The sequence below is a fragment of the Lynx rufus genome, unplaced genomic scaffold, assembly GCF_022079265.1.
Source record: "Lynx rufus isolate CCGP_SWC_20201006 ecotype Redwood Valley unplaced genomic scaffold, mLynRuf1.p SCAF_26, whole genome shotgun sequence".
In the NCBI taxonomy this organism is placed as follows: Eukaryota; Metazoa; Chordata; class Mammalia; order Carnivora; family Felidae; genus Lynx; species Lynx rufus.
In genome coordinates this window covers 8,972,854-8,994,444 of record NW_025814841.1, presented here as the reverse complement: position 1 = coordinate 8,994,444, position 21,591 = coordinate 8,972,854, and the positions used below count along the sequence as shown (strand labels likewise).

At 44.3% G+C, this 21,591-nt stretch overlaps 1 protein-coding gene across 1 annotated transcript in view; it reads left to right on the top strand.

The window, feature by feature from the left end:
- Positions 1 to 15,227, top strand: part of LAPTM4B (lysosomal protein transmembrane 4 beta) — a 94,885-nt gene extending 79,658 nt beyond the window's left edge. Inside the window, exon 9 of the mRNA XM_047088842.1 lies at positions 14,610 to 15,227. Within this exon, the coding sequence (XP_046944798.1) occupies positions 14,610 to 14,687 (78 nt within the window). The 3' untranslated portion in view covers positions 14,688 to 15,227. The remainder of the gene's footprint in view (positions 1 to 14,609) is intronic.
- The last annotated feature ends 6,364 nt before the right edge of the window (positions 15,228 to 21,591 follow it).

Here is a 21,591-nt window from a genome sequence, read left to right as displayed (position 1 = left end):
CTAGGCTGGCTCTCAAGATCTCTTCCAGTCCTGGGCATCTCGGATTCATTAAACATACTTTACAAACAGCGCACATCTTTGATCACTGTCGTTTGCCTGTAGGAACCAGAGGGTCCAGAAGCAGTGAGGGGTGGGGGGAGAGAAAGGTGCTCTAAGAACACGACTGCTAGAGAGTTTAAAACTGTAGCCTGTGACTTTAGACCCTGAAGCTTCTGGCCTGCTACCTGCTGGAATACAAAAGGGGGATCTTACTTGTAACATCTCAATCGTAGGTGTCCTTTGGCCTTGCAATTTAATAGTTTATATGATCTCCCTAAGCTTCTTTTTTTTCCCCTTGTAATTTTAAAAAGCCAAGGCAGATGTGAGAGGTTGATAGAGATTTGGTAAACTCTCCAATAAGCAGAGAAAGCAGTTAGGAGACTATCTCCAGAGTCAAGGTGACTATGACGATGGAGACGATAAAGGTCTGATCCAAGGCCACGGTGGAGGGAAAGAGGAAGAGGAGAAGGATTTGAGGGAGCTGTAGGTGGTAGAAAATCAAGCTGATAGTCGAGGGGATACGGAGTAAGATGAGTCTCAGGGATATCTCTTGTGTGTGACTGTACATAAAACATAAAACCACTTAGCCTGAGGGTAGGACAGTACCTTGGAAGGTACCTGGTCCAACCACCTTTTGGTGTGCTGTCTCCACGACAGTTCCCACAAATGCCATCCACCTGGGGGCTGAATAATTCCAGCGATGTTCTGCTCTTTGCTTCTATTTTACCTTCCTGCCCTGTAGCTTCAGTAGCATGGCTCTCTCCCCAAACGCTTACGTGGTAGTTACCATCTGCCAGGCTCTGTGCTGGGTGCTTTGAGTATATGAGCTCACTTCATCCCCCAAGAGTCCTTGGAGTAGGGTCTCCTAAGCCCTGTGTACAGAAGAGTCCATTGAGGTACCACGGGGGTCACTTCCCGGGATGACGCGGCTGGCGAGCGGCAGGAGAGGCATTACGGACCTGAGTAACCTGGCTTCTGTCTCTTCTTATGCACCGGCTTCCTCCTAGACTATCGGCAGACTGCAGCCAGGACCATGTGTTCTCACCTCCCGTGCCTGGCACCTGCCTGAGCGGGGTGAGGAGTGAAGCAGCTACACAGTTCATTGAGCTGATTCTTCTCAAGTCAAGTCACAAACCTTAGAAGCAGCGGTGCTTTGTGGGGGGAGTGCACCTGGCTGGCTCAGTTGGTGGAGTTTATGACTCGGGGTTGTAGGTTCGAACCCCATGTTGGGTGTAGAAATTACTTAAAAATAAAGTCTTTTTAAAAATTAATTAAAAAAAAGAAGCCGTGGGACTTTTTTATTTTGCTTGCTTATTTTTGCTTTTTAGCACAGTGAAAGGGATGGGAGGGTGACTTAGAGTGGGAAGAAAAGCAAAGGTTAGAAGGAAGCTTTGTAACGGCAGGGCAGCTGCCTTCTTCAGAGTTGTGCTAAGCAGCCCTACTTCCTGTAACTCAGCCCCACACAGCTTCCCGATTGCTCCCACATTCACACGGCTGGTTGTGCATGAGATTGCACTGGCTGCCCCCGAGATTTCCTCCTGAAAGCTTTTCACCTGCTCTCATGTATGTTCTACGGTTCAAGCTGACCGGATGTGATGTTAACTCAGTTCATGTTTCTTTCCTTCCATTGTAAAATACAGCATTTAAAAAAAATCTCCTGGTCTGCTAGAAAGTATCTCTGACCCATATAACTTTTCAGTTATTTCGACATGGAGCAGTCCAGTCAACATACAAATATTTGAAACCTAAAAGTTCTGGAAGAACATTTCAAATAAACCCAGTTTTCCTTGTGACCCTGGGTAAGAGGCTATTAATCAGTTGCTTAATTGTAATCCTCTTATAATAATAGCAAGTGAGAACAATTAATAGTAGTTTTGCAGTGAACAGAGGATTAAGTTACCCTCAATTTTCATTGCAGTTTACTTTAAAACAACACAGAAATGGACTTACGTATCACCCTTGTCCAAAAAAGAGTGTGTATTGATTTTTGCTCTAGGAACAAATGAGACCTTGGATTTTATTTTTTAACATATTTTAAGAAAAGTTTCTGGGTATGTATTTTAAGGAAGCAATTTTAAAAAATGTATGTTTGTGCAGCATTGTTTTTAACAGCAAAAGTACCCCAAGCTCATTTTTTTTTAACATTTGTTTATTTTTGGGGAGAGAGAGAGCACAGAGAGCAGGGGAGAGGCAGAGAGAAGGGAGGGAGAGAGGATCCAAAGCAAGCTCTGCACTGACAGCAGAGACCCTAATGTGGGGGCTCGAACCCACGAATCGTGAGATCATGACCTGAGCCGAAGTCGGACACCTAACTGACTGAGCCACCCAGGCGCCCCTAAGCTCATTTTCTAATAATTAGAGACTGGTTTGGTTAAATAAGGATATATCCACTTGACAAAATGTCATTATTGTCATGAAAATTATTACGAACAGTTTAACAACAGACGAAAGGCTTGTGATGCTTTGAAAAGCAGATTATGGAAGTTGGTAGTGCACTTATAGCTATGAAAAAATGACGCTTGTAGGCACAAATTACGCTGTAATAGAAAATTAAGCATTGCTTCATTGGATGCTGGAAATGAAAGCAGGACACATTTCTCCCTTTCCACTGACGCAAGGGAGGGAGGGAGGTGTACAGGGAAGGGGGATCTGGGTAAAATGGGAAGCTGAGATCTGAGGTACTGAGCGTTCTTCCTGCCGCCTTAGCCGCCTCTGGAAGGAGCGGTGTAGAATCATTAAGGAGGAGGCACAGTAGGTGGCGTAGCACATCAGGCTGGGGTCGCGGAGAGGAAGTAGCTGGGATGCCTTTCATAGACAGCATGATAGCAGGCCGGCCATCCCTTCCATTTCCTCTGTAGTTAAATGAGGTGTTTTTATTTTAGACAAAAGTACAGGTTTTTAAAGGTGTATTCATTTAGATAGCGTTATTTAAATATTAGATATTTAAGTGCTCAAAACCATTTTAACTTTCAGTTTGGGCAGCTATGTTAATTTGGTATTTCCAGACCAAATAACTCACTGGTGAGAATTTTTGACCCAATTTGAAATATTTGAAGTATGAGTTCTTTCTATATTCTGGATATAATCTGTAAAAGAGTCTGAGTAGCTTCTCTATTGAGAATTAAGAGAAATAATGACTTCCTCCTATAATATCAAGTAATTGCAGTTTATAGTAGTTTTGCAGTGAATTGAGGATAAAATCTTCTATTTTACTTGCCTTTGGAAATGATTCCTTATTATGTAGGCAGACAGGGCTCAGTGGGGATTTCTTACAAGAACCTCCCAAAAAGTCTGTTTATGTTCTCTCCGCCTCCTGGCATGTTGGAAACAAGATGCCATCAGTTGTAAATTGCACCATTATTTCAGGTACTGCTTATTGTAAGGTGTTGTCGATTACAAGGTGAAGCCTCCATTCAGGGGTTAAAATGTGTGAAAATGTGTATCTTAGAGATAAAAAATGTGATTATGTGTATGTTTACTTATTTATATCATACATGAGGATATTAAAAAAGTTTGGAAATAGCTAACCTAGGTTCCTTAAAGATAGCCCAGACTTTATGTCCGTGGTGACCCTGTCCCAAATGCCCAAATGGTTATTTCTGTTAATCGTGAAGATTCGTAAGCCAGCTGTCTCTCCTTTCCTGTTTGGCATGAGTAAGGAAAAGCTCGTCTAAACAGGCCAATATGGTGTGGCCAATGTACAAGGTACACTGTAACTGTATATACATTGTGGACCATGTGGGATGTAAGAAATGGTGAAGAAGAGAAAATATTTTGACTTCTTGGAATTAATTTAAAAGAACCTTTGGAAGACCTAAGTGCCTCAATTCTGAGATTGTTTTGAGGCCGTGTAATTTCATATCTGACATTATTCTGTCTTCCAAGGGCAGAAATCAGGGTAATGCTTTTCCTGAGTACGGGCAAAGGCAAACTTTCTATAAAGAGCCAGAGAGTAAATACTTTAGGCTTTGTGAGCCAGATGGTCTCTGTCATAACTATTCAGGCCTGCTGTCCTAGTGTGAAGCCAGCTGTAGATAATACATAGATGAGTAAGTATGGCTGTGTTCCCATAAAACCTCATTTATGGGTGCTGAAATTTGAATTTTATGTAATGTTCACAGATCACAAAGCATTTCTTTCTTTTAAACTGTTAAAAAATGTAAAAACCATTCATAGGTTATAGGCCACACAAAAAACAGGTGGCAGGCCAGATTTGGCCCACGTAGTTCACAGACCTCTGCTTTAGTGGAAGTTTAAGCCAAGTTCTCTAGGCATTTGTAGGACAACTGTTGGAACCATCTCGGGGAGTTTAAGAATCCCAACTTTTGGCCTTGGTAGATCTCAGAGTTAAGCTTTTTCTCCTGCAGGTGGGTTCACAAACAGCACTTAACCCTTTGGCGTTTGTAAAGGACAGCTTTTTCCTGAGAAAGTTTTAATTCTCACCTATTTGTTGTTTTGCCTCTAGATTAAATCAAGCTTACATTTTCTACAAACTCTAGTAGAAAATCAATAAAAGAATAATTTGCTTGCAAAATAGTCACACAGCCTTGAAAAATAGTAGCTAAAGCTATTATGTGTTAGTATATATTACCCACTGTCTTTTATATAAAGATTTATTCCATAAGGTTTTTAAAAAAATTTTTTTAATGTTTATTTTTGCAAGAGAGAGTGAGCAGGGGTTGGGGAGAAGCAGAAGGAGGAGACACAGAACTCAACGCAGGCTCCAGGCTCCACACTCCACACAGAACCCAACGCGGGGCTTGAACCCACGAACTGTGAGATCACAACCCAAGCCGAAGTTGGACACTTAACTGACTGAGCCACCCAGGTGCCCCTAAAGTCTTTTTTTTTTTTTTTTAACGTTTATTCATTTTTGAGAGAGGGAGAGAGGCAGGCAGAGAGGGAGGGAGACAGAGGATCCGAAGAGGATCTGAAGAGGGCTCCGTGCCAACAACAGAGAACCTGATGGGGGCTCGAATTCACGAACCACGAGATCATGATCTTAGCCGAAGTTGGATTCTTAACCAACTGAGCCACCCAGGCTCCATAAAGTCTTGTTGTAGTTTACTATCACAAAAAAGTAGGGGCTCCCGGGTGGCTGAGTCAGTTAAGCGTCTGACTTTAATTTCGGCTTGGGTGGTGATCTCATGGTTTGTGAGTTCAAGCTCCACGTCGGGCTCTCTGCTGTCAATGCAGAGCCTGCTTGGGATCCTCTGTCCCCCTCTCTCTCTGGCCCTCCCCTGCTTGCACACGCTCACACTCTCTCTCTCCTCAAAAATGAGTAAACATTAAAAAATTTTTAAAAAGAAAAAAGTAACACACCTTTCTCTCTCTCCCTCCCTCTCTTTTCCTTTCTTTCTGTATCTATCTATCTATCCATTCATATATGGAAAAAAAACTTCTTGACCCAATTAATTTCCATTTTGTCTTATTTCTAGGTCATTTCAACACTCGTTTGTCTTATTTTGCAGTATGACCAATACTGCAAGCCACAACATCCTTTCAAAACTGCGTGGGATAAAGTGATTTGTTGAGCCTGAGTACATTCCATGTACTAATAAGCACATTGCTGAGGTTTATTTATTTCACTAACCTTGTGAGAGAAACGCTGTTATGGCCCCTGTTTATAGATGGAGAAAAGTAGGGCTTTAAGAGCTACGTGGCCAGCCCGAGGCCTCGGAGCTGGGACTGGTAGACCCAGATGGTCTGCCCCACAGCCCATGCTCTTAGCCACTACCCCAGCGGGCCTCAGGCTTCTCGACATGGTGGCAAACAGGAAGAAACAGTGTTTGTATGGCACACTCTTGGGAATGGATACTGGTTGAGAAGCTCTTCCCCATGGAAAATAAATTCTGTTCATCAGCCCCCCTCAGCTAGCAGATGAGCTGTCTGCTGGTTCAGGCCTTGTATGGTTCAGTTAGTGCGGTATTCTCAGTACCTGGCACACAGCAGCACCAACACTCATTGATGAAATGAATGGAAAACATTTAATAAATCATTTGTCTTGCTCTCTTTTTTATTCATTTGGTGGAAATCGCTTAGGTGATGTGAACCAGACCAGCTCCATGCCTATACCCCCGACCGTCCAGTTGTCATCCACAAAAGAGCACGCTGCGGAGCTCACACTATTTCTTCCGTATCTGCTGCTTTTCTTCCATTCCAGTGAATGGTAGCAATGTCTACCTTGTCACCTTGGCCAGTCATCTTTAAACTTGTTACGATTAGTCCTTTAGTCTTTTCAGCTCTACTTTTCAGTTGTCTTCTCTCTGTTGCTGCCAGACTGATGTAAATCATAAAACTGATTTGTCAGCCCTTTATTTAAAAGTCTTCATAGGGGGCACCTGGGTGGCTCAGTTGGACGAGTGTCTGACTCTTGGTTTCAGCTCAGGTTGTGAACCCAGGGTCGTGGAATCAAGCCTTGCACCAGTCTCCACACTGAACATGGAGCCTGCTTAAGATTCTCTCTCTCTCTCTCTCTCTCTCTCTCTCTCTCTCTCTCTCTCTCTCTCCTCTCTCTCTCTCTGTCTCTCTCTCTCTCTCTCCCCCTCTCTATTCCCCTTCCTCCTTCCCCCCCCCCCACTCACACATTCACACACTCTCTCCAAAAGAAAAAACAAAAAATTAAAAAAGTCTTCAGGGGCTCCTGGGTGGTTCTGTCAGTTGAACGTCCACCTTCATTTCAGGGCATGATCTCCTGGTTCATGAGTTCCAGCCCCGCATCGGGCTCTGTGCTGACAGCTCAGAGCCTGGAGCCTGTCTCCTCTCTCTCTGCTCCTCTTCCGCTCACACTCTCTCTCTCTCTCGTGCACGCACAAAAATAAACATTAAAAAAATTTTTTTTAAGTCTTCAGGGGGTTCTGTGCCACTTATTATTACTGCAACATTTCTCCACTGTGGGTTACTCCACTTTGCTGTGTGATGGCTATTTGTGACTTGTGGGGTGGTTTGGTATTGTTTCCCTCTTAATTAATAGGAACAGATTCAGGATTTACCCCTACAATAACCTCAGTCTCAGCTGCACGCATTCTAGTATTTCCTTGAAACGAGAGGAGGGAGCAGAATCCTAACTTCGTCCTGCCAACTCCATCTTATTTGTGAAGCAGCTTTGAGGGACTGTTACTGATGTGTTGTCAACAGCGGCTGCTCTCACTCTCGTGAGCTGTCGTGCTTTCACAAATACCAGGCCCCTTCACGAAAACCACCCCCTCCCTCCCCCGAGGAGCCAAAACAAGAAAAGTCTAAATTCACAGTGGTATTTTCTTGGCTTTTTCATGTTTTGTGGGGAGAGGAGGGCGGTTGATTTTGTAAAAACAATCTGTGCCTCCTCAGTTACCAAAGACCCGTATCCACCCCCCCTCCCCAAAATGGCGAGGACTGCTGGTTTCTATGAAAGAAGGTGCCACTTCCCTGCCGTTGCTTCCAAGACCAGCTGGGGTCCCGCCTGTAGCTCCAGACTCATCCGTTGTAATCCCACCTCACGCACCCAGGTCTCCAGGCAGCAAACTACCTAAACCTTCCTGGGTGTGCCTGGGTCTTTCATGACACGCAGTTTGCGTGTACTTTTCCCCCCTCCCGGGATGACCCCTGCTGTTGACATAGGCCATCCTGCTCCACATTTCAGCCCATCATCATCTCTGCCTTCAGCCCAGCTGCCCTCTGATAGGTGCCCCCATGTACGTGGGTAAGGCGTGAGTGCTGGCTATGGTGTTTTCAACCAAACCTTGCCGTGGATTTTAGAATTATAACTATATGCCCACATCTCTTACAGTAAGAATGGCATCCACTTTTCATGGACAAATAGTGTCTTTTCTCATCATTCAGTTACTTTTGTTTAGATTTGGTAAAGGAGGACGTGGGAGGTGTGGGGACGGCAAATCCTATAGTAGGGGGAGATGAGTATACTGTCTGCTCCTAGCTTTTGAGGTAAAAGGAATCATGAGCTGGCTTGTTTCCAAAGGAGTTTCTCGGCACAACCTTAGGACTATTCTTCCATATTCCAGAACAGGAATATCTTCAGGATTCTTTTTTTTTTTTTTTCCCAATGTTTATTTATTTTTGGGACGGAGAGAGACAGAGCATGAACGGGGGAGGGGCAGAGAGAGAGGGAGACACAGAATCGGAAACAGGCTCCAGGCTCTGAGCCATCAGCCCAGAGCCTGACGCGGGGCTCGAACTCACGGACCGCGAGATCGTGACCTGGCTGAAGTCGGACGCTTAACCGACTGCGCCACCCAGGCGCCCCTCTTCAGGATTCTTGAGAGAGGATCCATGTCAGATAGGTTATTGGTTCAGTGACCTTCCCTCATGGGTATTTATCCAGTCATCTGTTTGCCTCAACAAGCAGGGCCCAGAGCAGCTTCAATTTTAGCCTCTAACACTCTCTGCAACCACCAGAACTGGGGCAGGAAGAGAGAACTTCTTTTCTAACCCAAGGAAATAACAATGTGAGTAGAGGGCTTACTGGTGTCACTTTCCTGAGGAGAGCGTGCTGCGTAGGTGAGCTAGTTTAAGATAAAATAATACTGTTTCAATTGTCTGGCTGTAGTTGGAAAATCGCTGCCATTCATTGAGTATCCAAATGCTAATCCTGTCCTGCACATTAGCATTATGTTAACTCCCTTAAATCCTTATAACACCCTTTCAAAGGGAACTTGTCGTGGTCTTCATTGTATAGATCTGCAGACTGAAGTTCAGGTAGATTTCATAACCCAAGGATCATAAATCACAGAGCTAGAATTTGAACCCGGGTCTGATATCAGATCCTGATGGCTATCCACCGCCATATTGCCTCTAGAATATGGTCATGGCCACACATCAACTAAGTGATAGAACTCACATTTGAATACCTCTTTGTCTAAGAACAAACTCTGAGAGAGGGATACAGAAGTGTGAGACTCCTGCTTTTTAGGAACTCTTTGGAGAGGAGAAAGGTAAGTGTATATGAGACTATTAATAGTACAAGATAATATACAATTGATAACTTACATAAGTGCTCCAGGAAAGTGATTTTGTGGTTTGAGTTCAGAGGGTCGTATTATAATTACTGCCATTTCCAGTGTTGTTCTTACGACTTTATATCATCTATAAAGAATATGAAAATCTATCATTGTGGTGTTTTTATCTCAAGAACTTATTGTACTGTGATTGTACAGCATAATTAAGTGGAGAAGAGTGTAATCGAGGCTGGAACATTTCAGATCTCCATATTAGAAGTGAATTTAACATGAGCCTGGGGTTGTTTGGGTTTGTATGGAGTGACAGGAAAGGAGCGTTCCAGGAGAGAAAAATCACAAGAAGGAGTCAGATCGGTAATGAGCGCGCTATGCCAGGAATCCTGGGAATAGATGGGATGGGGTAGGGTAGGGTGGGGTCAGATACGGGGCTGCTGTTGACCTGGGCATGAGTAGCGGGAAGAACACGGTAAAAGAGGGAATTGTTCGTTTTCCTGTTGCACACATTTGTTTCCTTGGGGGTACCTCAGGGCACCATAGTTCTCTAGTTTTCTTTGGAGTGTGGGGTGCTCTGCACTATGTTCCGGTGTGGAGGTTGGGACTCACAGGACTGGAGGGGGGTCTCAGGTGGGTGTGAGGGCTGGTCCTGATCACCCTCTCTGTGGGAGCATGTTGCACCTGAGGTAATAACTTCAGCCAGCACAGTGCTCCCCAGTTGCTTTGTTAAGTGTCTGTACTGCTGGGGTCCAAGCCCTCCCACCCTTCCCTGCTCTGAGAGTTGCAGATCTGGCCAGTCAAGCTCATCTTCCAGGCCCCCTGCAGAAGCTCCTGTCAAATCCACAACTTGCCTCCAGCCAGCAGGAATGACGCAGCCCTTAGCCTGCCCACCACCCTCAGGTTGAAAAGTTGCCCCTTGATGACGGACTTCGACTTCAATGCTGCCATGATTACTCTTTCATTTTTTAAATGTTATTTGTGTTGTTAACATAGTATTACATATACATAGCTGAAGATCCTGCACAGAAAGATTGCTTTCTTACTTATCCTGCCCAGCTCTTGCCTGTTACCCCAGCAGTAAGTGCTGCAGGCTCTTTTTCTTGTTTCTTCTAGTGTTTACCTCTGTATTTTAAAATAGTGTCTACCTTGCTGTTTGGTCATCTGCTCAAGATCTCTTTTGACTTCTTGTTGTTGGATAGGATTTAACTCTCACTCTCCTCCTCATGTTCCTTGCTTCCCTTGTCCTCCTCGTACAGTCATATCAGATTTTCTGGTGCCGCCATCAGTCAGTGTTTACTTTGGATGGTGCACATACATGAATATTGTTCAGTGCAGAGCTCTGTGGTATACATTTTCTTGTATAGTTTTTGTTTTTTCCCAGTAAACATTTGCCTTTTTTCAGCTGCCATGTTTTTTTCCTGTTACCTAAGCCCCCATCCTTTCTGTGTGGCTATTAGATCTGTCAACCACCTACTAATACTATTTTCCAAGTATTTTGACTGTGTAAGGTCATCTGTCAGTTCTCTTTTTTTCCTAGAGTTTCTCCTCCCCCTGCCCCAGCGTGGACAAGGTGCCACACAGCCATCGTCCTGGTCACTGGTTTCAGTTTAATTTACATTGCCCTGGTAGGATGCAGGGGCCAGCAAGCAGCCTTCTGGTGCACTTTACCTTGTACCTCATATTGATCTCTGGTCTTAGACATGTATGTAACTTACATATAATACTTTGGGGAGGTGTGTGTGTAAAGCTGACAACTGTAGAGTTCCATGTAAGCTTTTAATGCCTAAGCTCTACTATTATGGTTGAAGTCCAACTCTAACCATAGTACCCAAACATCTCCTGTTTTTACCAATAAATAGTTCTTTTCTCTTGACCATTTTATCATCTCTTAGTATTTGATGGAATGAATTCGTTTCCCAAATTTTAATGACTTGTGGATTTATGGAATCCTTCTATGAAATCACTTCTGTGTTACATTTTTTGACCTTTGGTGTTAATTTATTTCTCCCTCCAACTGTTTTATGTATTGATGTATTTGCTGTGTTGAACTGCAATGACCAGGGAGCTGCTTTCCCACAAGCACAGTGTCACTTAGCAAGGTAACTCCCAACGAAAGAGACACTACGGACACACAGACTCTAATCTTCCTAGTGAACAGCTGCCTTCTGGGGTCACTGGCAAGAGGGGTTTTCCCCTCTGCATGGAAGAAAGTGACACGATCACAGTCACCCTGTGGTTGAGCTCCCATTAAGACAAACTCCAAGGGACTGTACTTAGATTAGAATTTCATTAGGTTGAATATTGCTTGAAGTCAAGACCTCTGTGGTTGAGATTTGTAACGTCTCTGTGTTTGTCTACTCGTCGAGCAGCTGCCGTTTTCCAGGCAGTGCCTTTAGTTTGAAGTAGGACATGACCTATATTCTTAGTCCTCAGAGATTATTTTTGTAGTCATTCATTGTGAATGACTAAATTTTTAAAAATGAAAGACTGAGTTTAACTAAAAGCCAACTTCTAAAAATGTCAAAGTAATTGGATTTCAACCAGTTTTGTTATGTGGCATCTTAATTGGCATGTTCCATCTTAATTGACTCTACAGTTGTTTTTTCAGATTTCTAAGTACTTAATTGATCTTTAGAAGAAAAGGACAACAGGAAGTGTTTTTAGTCAGCATTGTCAGACTGTAATAGAAACAGTATGGCAGTCCCATGTCACCAACCCTTCCTTGAAATTGTCAATAATATTAACGTCATTTCGATTAAAAAAAATAACGCTATTCCTTCAGAATGTAAAACCAATTCCATTTGGATGACTTTAAGTGAAAAGAGCGTGAGGTACTGTGTGAAGACCATCTTCAGTGTGGTTGTGGGGACGCGAGGATAGGTGAGACTGTCACGAGCCCCGCTGAAAGGGCAAACTTGTCACCAGGCCTCTTGACTTTGGATGAAGGGTCCAAGGCAATAGGAATATTTGAGACAAAACGCCAATATTGGGATGTGAAGATAACTGTTGTAAAATGAAACTGTAAAACAAGTTTGAAGGGGCACCCAGGTGGCTCAGTCGGTCGAATGTCAGATTCTTGATTTCGGCTCAGGTCATGATCTCATGGTTCATGAGTTCGAGCCCTGCATCAGGTTCTGCACACTGACCGCCTGCAGAGCCTGCTTGGGATTCTCCCTCTGTCTCTGCCCCTGCCCCCACTCGCACTGTCTATGTCCCTTTCAAAATAAATAAATAAACTTAAAAATATAATAATAATACAAATTTGAAGACAAATCACAAGAAATAGTGACAAACTGCCAAACTTAATGTGAAAGTAGGTATATTTTGACAAACAAAATTACAAAGTTACAGTACTTTTTTCTTTTTTTAAAAAAATTTCAGGGGCCCCCTGGTGGCTCAACTGGTTAAGTGGCAACTTTGACTCAGGTCATGATCTCGTAGCTCGTGGGTTCAAGCCCCGCATTGGGCTCGGTGCTGACAGCTCAGAACCTGGAGCCTGCTTCAGATTCTGTGTCTCCCTCTCTCTCCTGCTGTCTCTCTCTCTCAAAATAAACATTAAAAAATTTTTTTTAGATTTCATGTTTAATCTTTGGTGTACGTTTTTGGAGAATCTGAGTGTTGTGTTTTGCTCAGGAAAGAAAATTAATTGGATACAATGGCTTGATTTCAGTCCTTTTTTAGTAGCCCTGCTGTGTTTTAGAATAATTTCTCCAAGGATAATGATAGATAGGAGCCAGTTCGTTATTTAATGAGGCCGAGGAGCATCATGCTGAAGCTCAGTCGTGGAAAATGTAAATGTTTTTAGTGTCGATCCCAGCTGTTGCCACCGGTTCTAAGTAGCCACATCGAATGTGCACACACGCACACACGCACACACACACCTATGTGCCGACACAGGGAGCGGAGCTGTGGCTTTGTTGTAGAGAGTACACTTTTCTCCCATGTCAGGCCGAGACCTTTAGGATCCCTCGTCAAGATGCTCCTGCCAGTTACTGGGTAAAGTGCCTGCTCGTGAAAGACAGGGCTCCGGTCATGCTCTGACCCTTGTCTGTCTTTCCTTCCGGTCCCAGAAGGTACTCTACGTTCAGGTTTCCTCCCTTTGCCGGTGCTCTTACCTGTCTACCTGCAGTACCTCCTCTTTGCTCTGGGCCTGATGCCACATATCCTCCTGAGAGGCCTAAAGGAGTTTTCCGTGTGTGTTCTTTAACATCCTGTTCACACCCATGCATTGATCGTGCCTGATTTTACCTGTTTCACCTCCAGTCCTCTGTTAATGACTCTTTATGAAATTTTCTCTGTTCAAATGACTGGGTGGTTTCCAGTCTCCTAATTGGCCTCTAGCCAGTGTAGATGTCCTCTGCCTAGAATGCCCGGCTGCACGTCTCCCTCTGATGTAGCATACAGACTCTCCCAGGGCCAGCCCAGGGGATGCCTCCATCATTTATTCTACAAACATCTGAGTTCCTACTAGCGAATAGGGACTGGGGCCATCTCTGGGGCTAAGTGAGACAGGGCTGCACCTCAAGAGGAGCTCCCAGACTGGAAGAAGAGAAAAATCAGCAATCAGGTGTGTTAAGAGAGGGAAGAGTGTGCCTGTGTGTGGTATTGGGGGAATGGGGTGTGACAAAAACTTAAAAAGAAAATTTTAATGTCCCTATGGAAGCTAAAGGGATAAATAAATGAAAAGGCAGGAAATTCACTTTTACATTTATTTACTACTTTCAGTTTAAGTGATGTCCATAATTTTGTTTTGTTCTGTTCCATTTGTGAATGAATATTCTTCCTCTTTCCACAAAGCACTTGAGGTGGGTAAGGTTTTCGTTCATCTCATCTCTCAATTCCTAAGGGCACAGACTGTCTTTTATTTTAATTATCTTGTACCCACAATGCCTGTCATTCAGTAGGTGCATAATAAATGTTGATTGAATCAAGGCTAATTATATTGAGTTGCTATTCCCTGGTTGGTTTTTTACTCCCCAAATCAGTCAGTGTTTTCTTATGTTGACAGCTCATGAACAATTAGAAGTGCTTGATTTTTGTACCTGAAATGTGAACAGAAAGGTTGTCCATCAACATGAGTGTTTATTCTTATTTATTTCTCTTCACCCATTGACAGATAATATCGACCATCTCAGGGGTGCATCAAGCAGTGTTAGGTATTTGATAGACCTCGGTATCCACCTATTATGGCTGCAGAAATGTAGGTTAAGTAACTTACCACGGCTGTGCCGGTAAACTGTGGCTGATCTCAACCATGAGTGTGGCTCCTGTGGTCAGTTAGGTGCCTGCCCCAATTGTGTGCACACATGGAACTCACCCAGAAGCCTTTCGTGCTCTGGAGAGCCACAGTCGCCTGCTTCCTAGTCCTAGCGACACAGTCCTGTGTCCCTCCAGGCACTTGTGAACAGGGTGAGGAGAACCTACAGAAGGGCCAAAAGTCTCTTCCCATTTTCTTCCTTAAGAAAAAGTCTCTCATCGAAGGGTAGCCACTTGCTGGCAAGTTGATCTTTGGTACCGGCTATGGTAAACATTTAATTGCATGAAGTTCCTTTAAAGTTAAAGCTCAGGGGAATGTATGTGCACCTTTACACACTAACCCTCGTCTTCTCTGTTTCTTCTCAGGTGCTGTTACCCCCTTATGACGATGCCACTGTGAATGGCACGTCCAAGGAGCCACCACCCCCTTATGTGTCTGCCTAAGCCTGAAAGTGGGGCAGAGCTGAGCGCAGCGGCTTGATTTTCAGACGTCAGAGCAATAGTTCTTTCATTTCACTTCTGGGATGAGTTCTCTGAGCTTATTTGTTGCTGAAACGCTACAGTTTTAAAATTTAGATGTTCAGTTGAATCCCTCTTTAGTTTTAAAGATACGCTTCAGCTAGAGCACTGTGATAGACTCACTGTAGAATTCTTTGTGTAGGGGTGGGGCGCAGCGGGCTTACCTAGTCTTCCCTGGTTTTCCCTAGACATTGAAACTTCCCAGCAGTGTGGATGAACCTGGAGTCAGAGAAGTCTGTACCTGCTGGGCCCCAGAGTCGGGGGGAATTAGTCATCCTTTTTCTCTGTCTTCCCTCTGTCTCTTTTCAAAGTGTAAAATAAAATCAAAATTAGTCGATGCTTTTCTTAAGCCATTCCAGTGTTTGAACAAACCCTTATGGAACAGGAATGTCAACTGTGTAATCATTGCTCTAATTAGATAAATAGGAGTCCGTATCTATATAAATAAAACAAGAATTTCCTTAAGATTCTTTTTGACTTAAAGTCAGTGACAGTTTGTATCTGCTGTTCAAGGATTTGGTCCATGGGCTAAATTGACACCCTTCAGCAATCCCAGCCAGTGACGGCAGCCGCCATCCGATGGCTGTTCTTGCACACCCCGTGTCGGGGGTCGTGGAGTGTCATGTCCCATCTGTGTTACAGAGGTGGAACTGATTTGTTTAGTTTCGCATGGTATCTGGTGCTTCCTTCCTCCTGGCTTCCCATCCCTACCCAGGACCCTTCTCGTTAAGTATTTGCCTAATAGTATGAAACAAGATTTTCTTCTTCTCTCCCTGCAAGGAACATCCTACTGTTTTGAGATTCTGAGTATGCCTTGTCATCTTTGAAACATAAGACGGTCTTCAGAAAAATGAGGAAGGGTGCTTTTCTTGTGGAATGCTCGTATCTCGACTATCTGAATTTCAAGGGACTTTTATACATTTCATATATTCAGAAGTCACAGTTCTCCTGTTTGTTCATTGTTGAGTGTGCTGTAAATGAAGGCTTTGCAATTAAAGTGACATTTGCCCACATCTGAGAAAATAACCTTTTGACTCTGTGGTCATCGTACCTAGGGACCCTTCCCACCCACATGTGGCCATGCCGACACACGTAGTTTGGCCTGAGGAGGCAGCTTTACAGCTTGTTTCACACATATGTATTTTTTAATATTTCAGTGCTGATAAAATCAGAGCATCTTAGGCCAAGAGAAATGGAGCCAAACTGACCCGAGCTTCGAACGTTCCTAAACCCCACCTCTGCCGAGCCCTGCGTGCTCGGCTGTTTTGCGTATGGTTGTTTAGGTTCATGGTGTACTTTTAATAAGCAGTTCAGATTTTACTCCATGCCAAGGGAGATTAAACGAGAGAGGTGGGAGAGGAGATTTTTATCCCTGAGAATCAGCCTCGGTGATTTCTCTTGGTATATCTCGTGAGTGTTCTTTATAAACTCACCCTGAGAAATGCTGTTCCTGGAAGCTTTGTGCCCAGAAGACTCACACTAAGTTAATCATATTAAGAGGTGTTAGGAATGGAAAAAGGCCTCTTGGCAGTTTCACTGACCCTCGAAGGCACGTGGCATGTCACGGTGGTTTGCGTGTTCCTCCCTGTGATTTTCCAGCTCTTTGTCTAATGGTGGTGGTATGAAAAATGGCACACATGGGCAGGCAGAGAGAAGTGCTGGTTTTGAGAGTCTGTGTAGGAGCCTCAGAGCGGATCTTGTTCACGTGACCCTCAGTCCACACCATAGAGTATCTCTTCGCTCTGAGCATCCACGATGGGGCTGGCCATGCGGCCTTTGCTGCCTCACAGCATCACCCAGGCTGTGCGAAAGCTGCCTCCATAGTTACCTCTGCAGGGTAAGGAATGGTCCTCCCAACTCCGCTGTGGGGAGGTTGTGATGTTTGGACCCCACAGAGGGGCGCCTGGGTGGCTCAGTCAGTTAAGCATTTGACTCATGGGTTTTGGCTCAGGTCATGATCTCACGGTTCGTGAGATTGAACCCTGCGTCGGGCTGTTCACTGACAGCTTGGAGCCTGTTTGGGATTCTCCGTCTCCCTCTCTCTGCCCCTACCCTGCACTCTCTCTCAAAATAAACTTTGAAAAATAAAAATAAAATGACTCTAAAGAGCAGATTCCGTGACCCAGCAATTCACTGTGTCTTTATCTTATCGCCAATCTCGTTAAATACCTTTCTTAAATGTATTTTAAATCCAACTTTTGGGGTCCCTGGGTGGCTTAGTCGGTTGAGCATCTGACTTTGGCTCAGGTCATGATCTCGTGGTTCATAAGTTTGGGCCCTGCATCGGGCTAGGATTCTCTCTCTCCCTCTCTCTGCCCCTTGCTTTCTCACTCTCAAAAATAAACATTTAAAAAAATAAAAAAAAGATCCAGCATTAATATCTGCCCCCTTTCTCCTCTGTTTTGCTGTCTGCAGTCATTACCTCCGTGGTTCCCATGCCTGTATGCCTCTTAGTAACTAAACTGATGAGAGCGCCTCCGTCTTTTTCATCTCGACCACCCTCCCCGGATCTTTATTCCCGGGTCTTGAATGTTCAGCTCAGCACCAGGTGTGCAAATGGACCCACCAGGAGGCAGCCCATGTAGAGAGTTTTGAGTCCTTTTTCTGGGCCAGAGGGAACGGGGCGCTTAACACCTTTCAGCTTAGATGTGGTCTGTCAGCCCTACAAACTGAGCTTTCATTGAACAAGCTGGTCAGATTTCCAGAATGCCCAGCCATATGGAAGAGTTTTAAGACCCAACAGACTTGCCCACCCCTTCCTGTCCCTTCTTCCAACACAAACATACGCAGCATCTCCTCCCCAAATCTGGTGTCCTTGTCCCTGCCCTCCACCCTGTCTTGTCTCCTGAGAATGCAAGAAACTTTACCCCTCCCATCCTTTTTGCCCCACCCATTTTTTCTTTTTTAATTACTCGTCTTTCTGGCCCTAAATATTTTTAGTTTGCTCACCCAAACCACACCTCATTTCATTTGTCTTTCCTCTTCACTCTCAGTTTGTTAATCAGCAATACTTCTTAGTAATGATCTCAATAGACCATCTTTATGGACTGTAACCATTAAAGTTGTTGTCCCCGTAGAGGGATGTGTCGTTTTTGAAATATTCATTCAAGGGGAAAAAAAAAATCCTGTGCAAACTGAGCTTTTGTGATAAAGGAAAACTAATGAGACTGTGAAAACATTTCCCTTTTTTAAAAAGAAAAAAAAAAGCTGTGAGTTTTTGCAGCCTGTCTGGAAACGGACTTAAATATCATTAAATAATACGGCTGCTGGTCATGTAGACAGTCTCTAATGTTCTGGAGGGGAGAGAGCAGTGTCTTTGCCAAGGTATCAAAAAAAGAGTCATGCAGAAACATTGCCAGCATAAAGTACAAGCTAGGCCACTGTAGCACTCCCCACCTTCACATCTAACATGCACCAAACAGTGTGCCTGTAGCTGTGTAAAATGGGTTTTTTGGCAGCTCAGACATATGTACTAAAAGGGAAGGAAAAAGGAGGCATTGCGAGGATGTCTCCACACCCATGGAATTCACTTAAAAGTGTCTCTGCTCACTGGCCAAGTTTTCTGCCAAATGACTCTGGACTATGGAAGCCCGCCAGACCTGTGACCTGCCCAGAAGCCCACGCATGCCTTTTGCTGACTGGAGTACCCAGACATCAGAAGAGAGAAGCTGCCGTTGGCCAACCCAGAAAAAATTACATCAAGGCAAGAGCCTTAGCACTATCCACCCATCAATGTGATCCCAATTAGCAGGAACAGCTGCTGCTTCAGGATGAGGAGTTGGGCTCAAAACGGCGTAATGGACTCCAGTTTGGTTTGTTTTATCCCGTCTAAAACTTACACATGCTTTTTAAAAAGTCATTTACGGTACACACACAGTTTTTGTGTATTAAGTAAGCTTATTATGGGAACCTCTTTAACTCAGCAAATGCAAGCGTAACATCTATTCCTTGCTGTGTGCCAGGACGTCCAAGGGCATTGCTGCAACAGAGCAAAGAGAGCTTGGAAGAGAACTGTGTGAGCCCGGGGAGATTGGGCGTGATTAGCCAGCATTGAAGGTTTGAGCCACATTTCTCTCAGGAAAGGTTCAGACTGAATGGGTCTTCATCTTGCCTGCTACTCACTGCTCCCACCTCCGATGCTGTGAAGTCTCAACTCCCACTCCGCCTGCGCAGACCTGGAGAAGTCCTAAGTTCCCAGATTCTGGGATCCTAGATTTGGGACATCCAGCCTAAAGAGCTGCTTCCCTCTGTGGTGTCCACCTGAAGAAGACAAGGGAACAATGGCTCTGCCCTCTGGGCCACCAGCAACAGTACAAAGGACCCTGTGTCCTGTGTGGCGGAGATGCCCCTCTGACCCGGTGTGGTGGCTTTTGTGTGATGTCACTTTTCACCCGATACTCATTTTTGCTAAAGGAATGTGTTTGTAATGATGCTTTGTCATTAATGTACTTTCACAGGATGTTCCTTTAGTTCTTTTTAACTTCAGGCTTTTTAAAATTACGTAGATCTTCTGGGGGCGCCTGGGTGGCTCAGTGGGTTAAAAGTGATCGGCTCTTGATATCGGCTCAGGTCATGACCTCGCTGTCATGCGATTGAGCCCCATGTCAGGCTCCGAGCGCTGAGTGCACAGCCTGCTTGGGATTCTCTCTCTCCCTCTCTTTCTGCCCCTCCCCTGCTAACACACACACACTCATGCTCTCTCAAATAAACATTTTAAAAAATGACACGTTTCTACATAGAGCTCCCTTCCATAGCAGCTCTAACCCTGCTTTTATCAATGCTCAGTCTTCTCTAGATGATTTATTTCATATTCACTGTGCCCCAAGTGGAAAACTGGCCTCCATTTCCTCAGATCTGCACCTGTTGACTCGTGTATCAGCTAGTGGCCTCCCCATCCTTCCAGTCTTCCTTCCCTCCTTGAGATGTAGGTCCTCTGCTTTGTCCCTCTTTGTTTCCTCATATCCGATCAGTCTCCAGCCCTGTGGCTTCTATCTTTTGATCAGGTGGAATGACATTTACCATTTACTGAGCCCTTCCTATGTGCCAGCCAGTCTGCTAAGCACTTTACGTATCCTAACTCTTCATCTCTTTTGTACAGATGTGGAAATGAGACTTTTCTTTTAAAGGAAAAGGACTGGGGCACTGGGTTGCTCAGTCGGTTAAGCATCCGACTTCGGCTCAGGTCATGATCTCACAGTTTGTGGGTTCGAGCTCCACATCGGGCTCTGCTGACAGCTTGGAGCCTGGAGCCTGCTTCGGATTCTGTGTCTTCCTGTCTTTATTTCTGCCCTTCCCCCTGCTCATGCTCTGTTTTTCTCTGTCTCTCAAAAATAAATGTTACAAAATAAAGGAAAACTGATCCCAGGTTAGTGTTAGCGACAGAGACAGGATTTAAGTGCCAGTTGAGTCCATGTATGTGGGTGCTGTGTACCTTTGAGACCTCTAGAAGCTCAGAATTCTGTAATACCTTTCACTTACAACGGTTGATTTCCACAAACTGAAATGAATACGTCCCAAGAAGGAAAGCACATCATGCAAAGCCATGTGAACGCTGTAAACTTGGGTGGATCTTTTAACCTTGAGGTTTGCATTACACAAGGAAAGCTGTCAATTTCCTATTTAGTTAGGCTGGAAGATGTTCTGCAAATATCAGCTTTTAATTCTTATTTTAAAGAATGTATTCAGGCAGGAAGAAAGATCAAATGCGGTGGGCCTTTCAGAGTGGATAATTGTCTTAAGTGAGCAATTGCTTTCGAGGAAATTAGGCACCATTTTAAACTGCACAGATTTATCCTTGTTGAGGAAAATATGCATATTAAGATTTCAGGTGTCATAACTCAGACTAGTATGTAAGTAAGTAAAACAGTGCTGTAATTGGTTTGTACTATCTTGGAGGAATAGTTGGAGGCCTTGAGATTCACCTTCCTTCCCTGCCCCTGCCCCAGGAAGCTTGTGTCCGTGTGTCTATTTTCACGCCTATCGAAGGAGACAGAAGAGAGCAGTCCTTTCCCTTGGGGCTGCAGGCTTTCTTCTGCCCTGTGAAGTTAATGCACTCTATCACCTGCATCCCCGAGAGCCTCCTTCCTTAGACATCTCTATAGTGAATCCAGGTATGATTTGGGCACCGGGGAACATTGTAAACTTGTGGGTTTTTAAAAAAGTAACGTAAGTAATGTAAGGGAAAAAAAGAAGCCAATAATTCAGTAATTTGGATTCAATAATTTGGATCTCACCTTGAAAATCACTTCCTTGTGGAAGCCTTTATGACCCACTGGTCTGGAAGGTATTATTCCGTAGCATATCCAGTGACCCAGTCAAGGCACATCTTCCACTCCATGGTTCCTGGCGCTTTTCTTGTCTGTAATCCTCCAGTATATAAGAAGCTCATAGAGAGTTTGTGTCTGTCCTCCTTAGTGTTCTGTCTTCACTGCCTGGCACTTGTCTGGCAGATAGAAGGAACAAGTAGCTGTTAGAACAAGAATAAGATAAGCATACCAGAGAGGTGAAAACCACCTGTAATCCCACCCATGGCGATTGTGGCAAATTCTGAAGAACAACTCAGTGGGGCTGAAGCATCACACAGATCAATTCTCACAGAGGAGCCCATTGGGAAAAAATCATTCCTATCGACTGTGCAAGGAGAGAGACAGTCACTCCTCCAGAAAACTCTACCAACATGCCAGCTGCTGTAATGTGTAATTTTGGGGGGTGGGCATCCTGACTTCTAGAAAAAAAGTTGTAAAGGTAATAGGTAAAAAAACAGCAACACAGTAATAAAAGGATTGATTTCTGAAGAAAGATTAAAGAGCAGCTAAGATGAGAGGCTAGC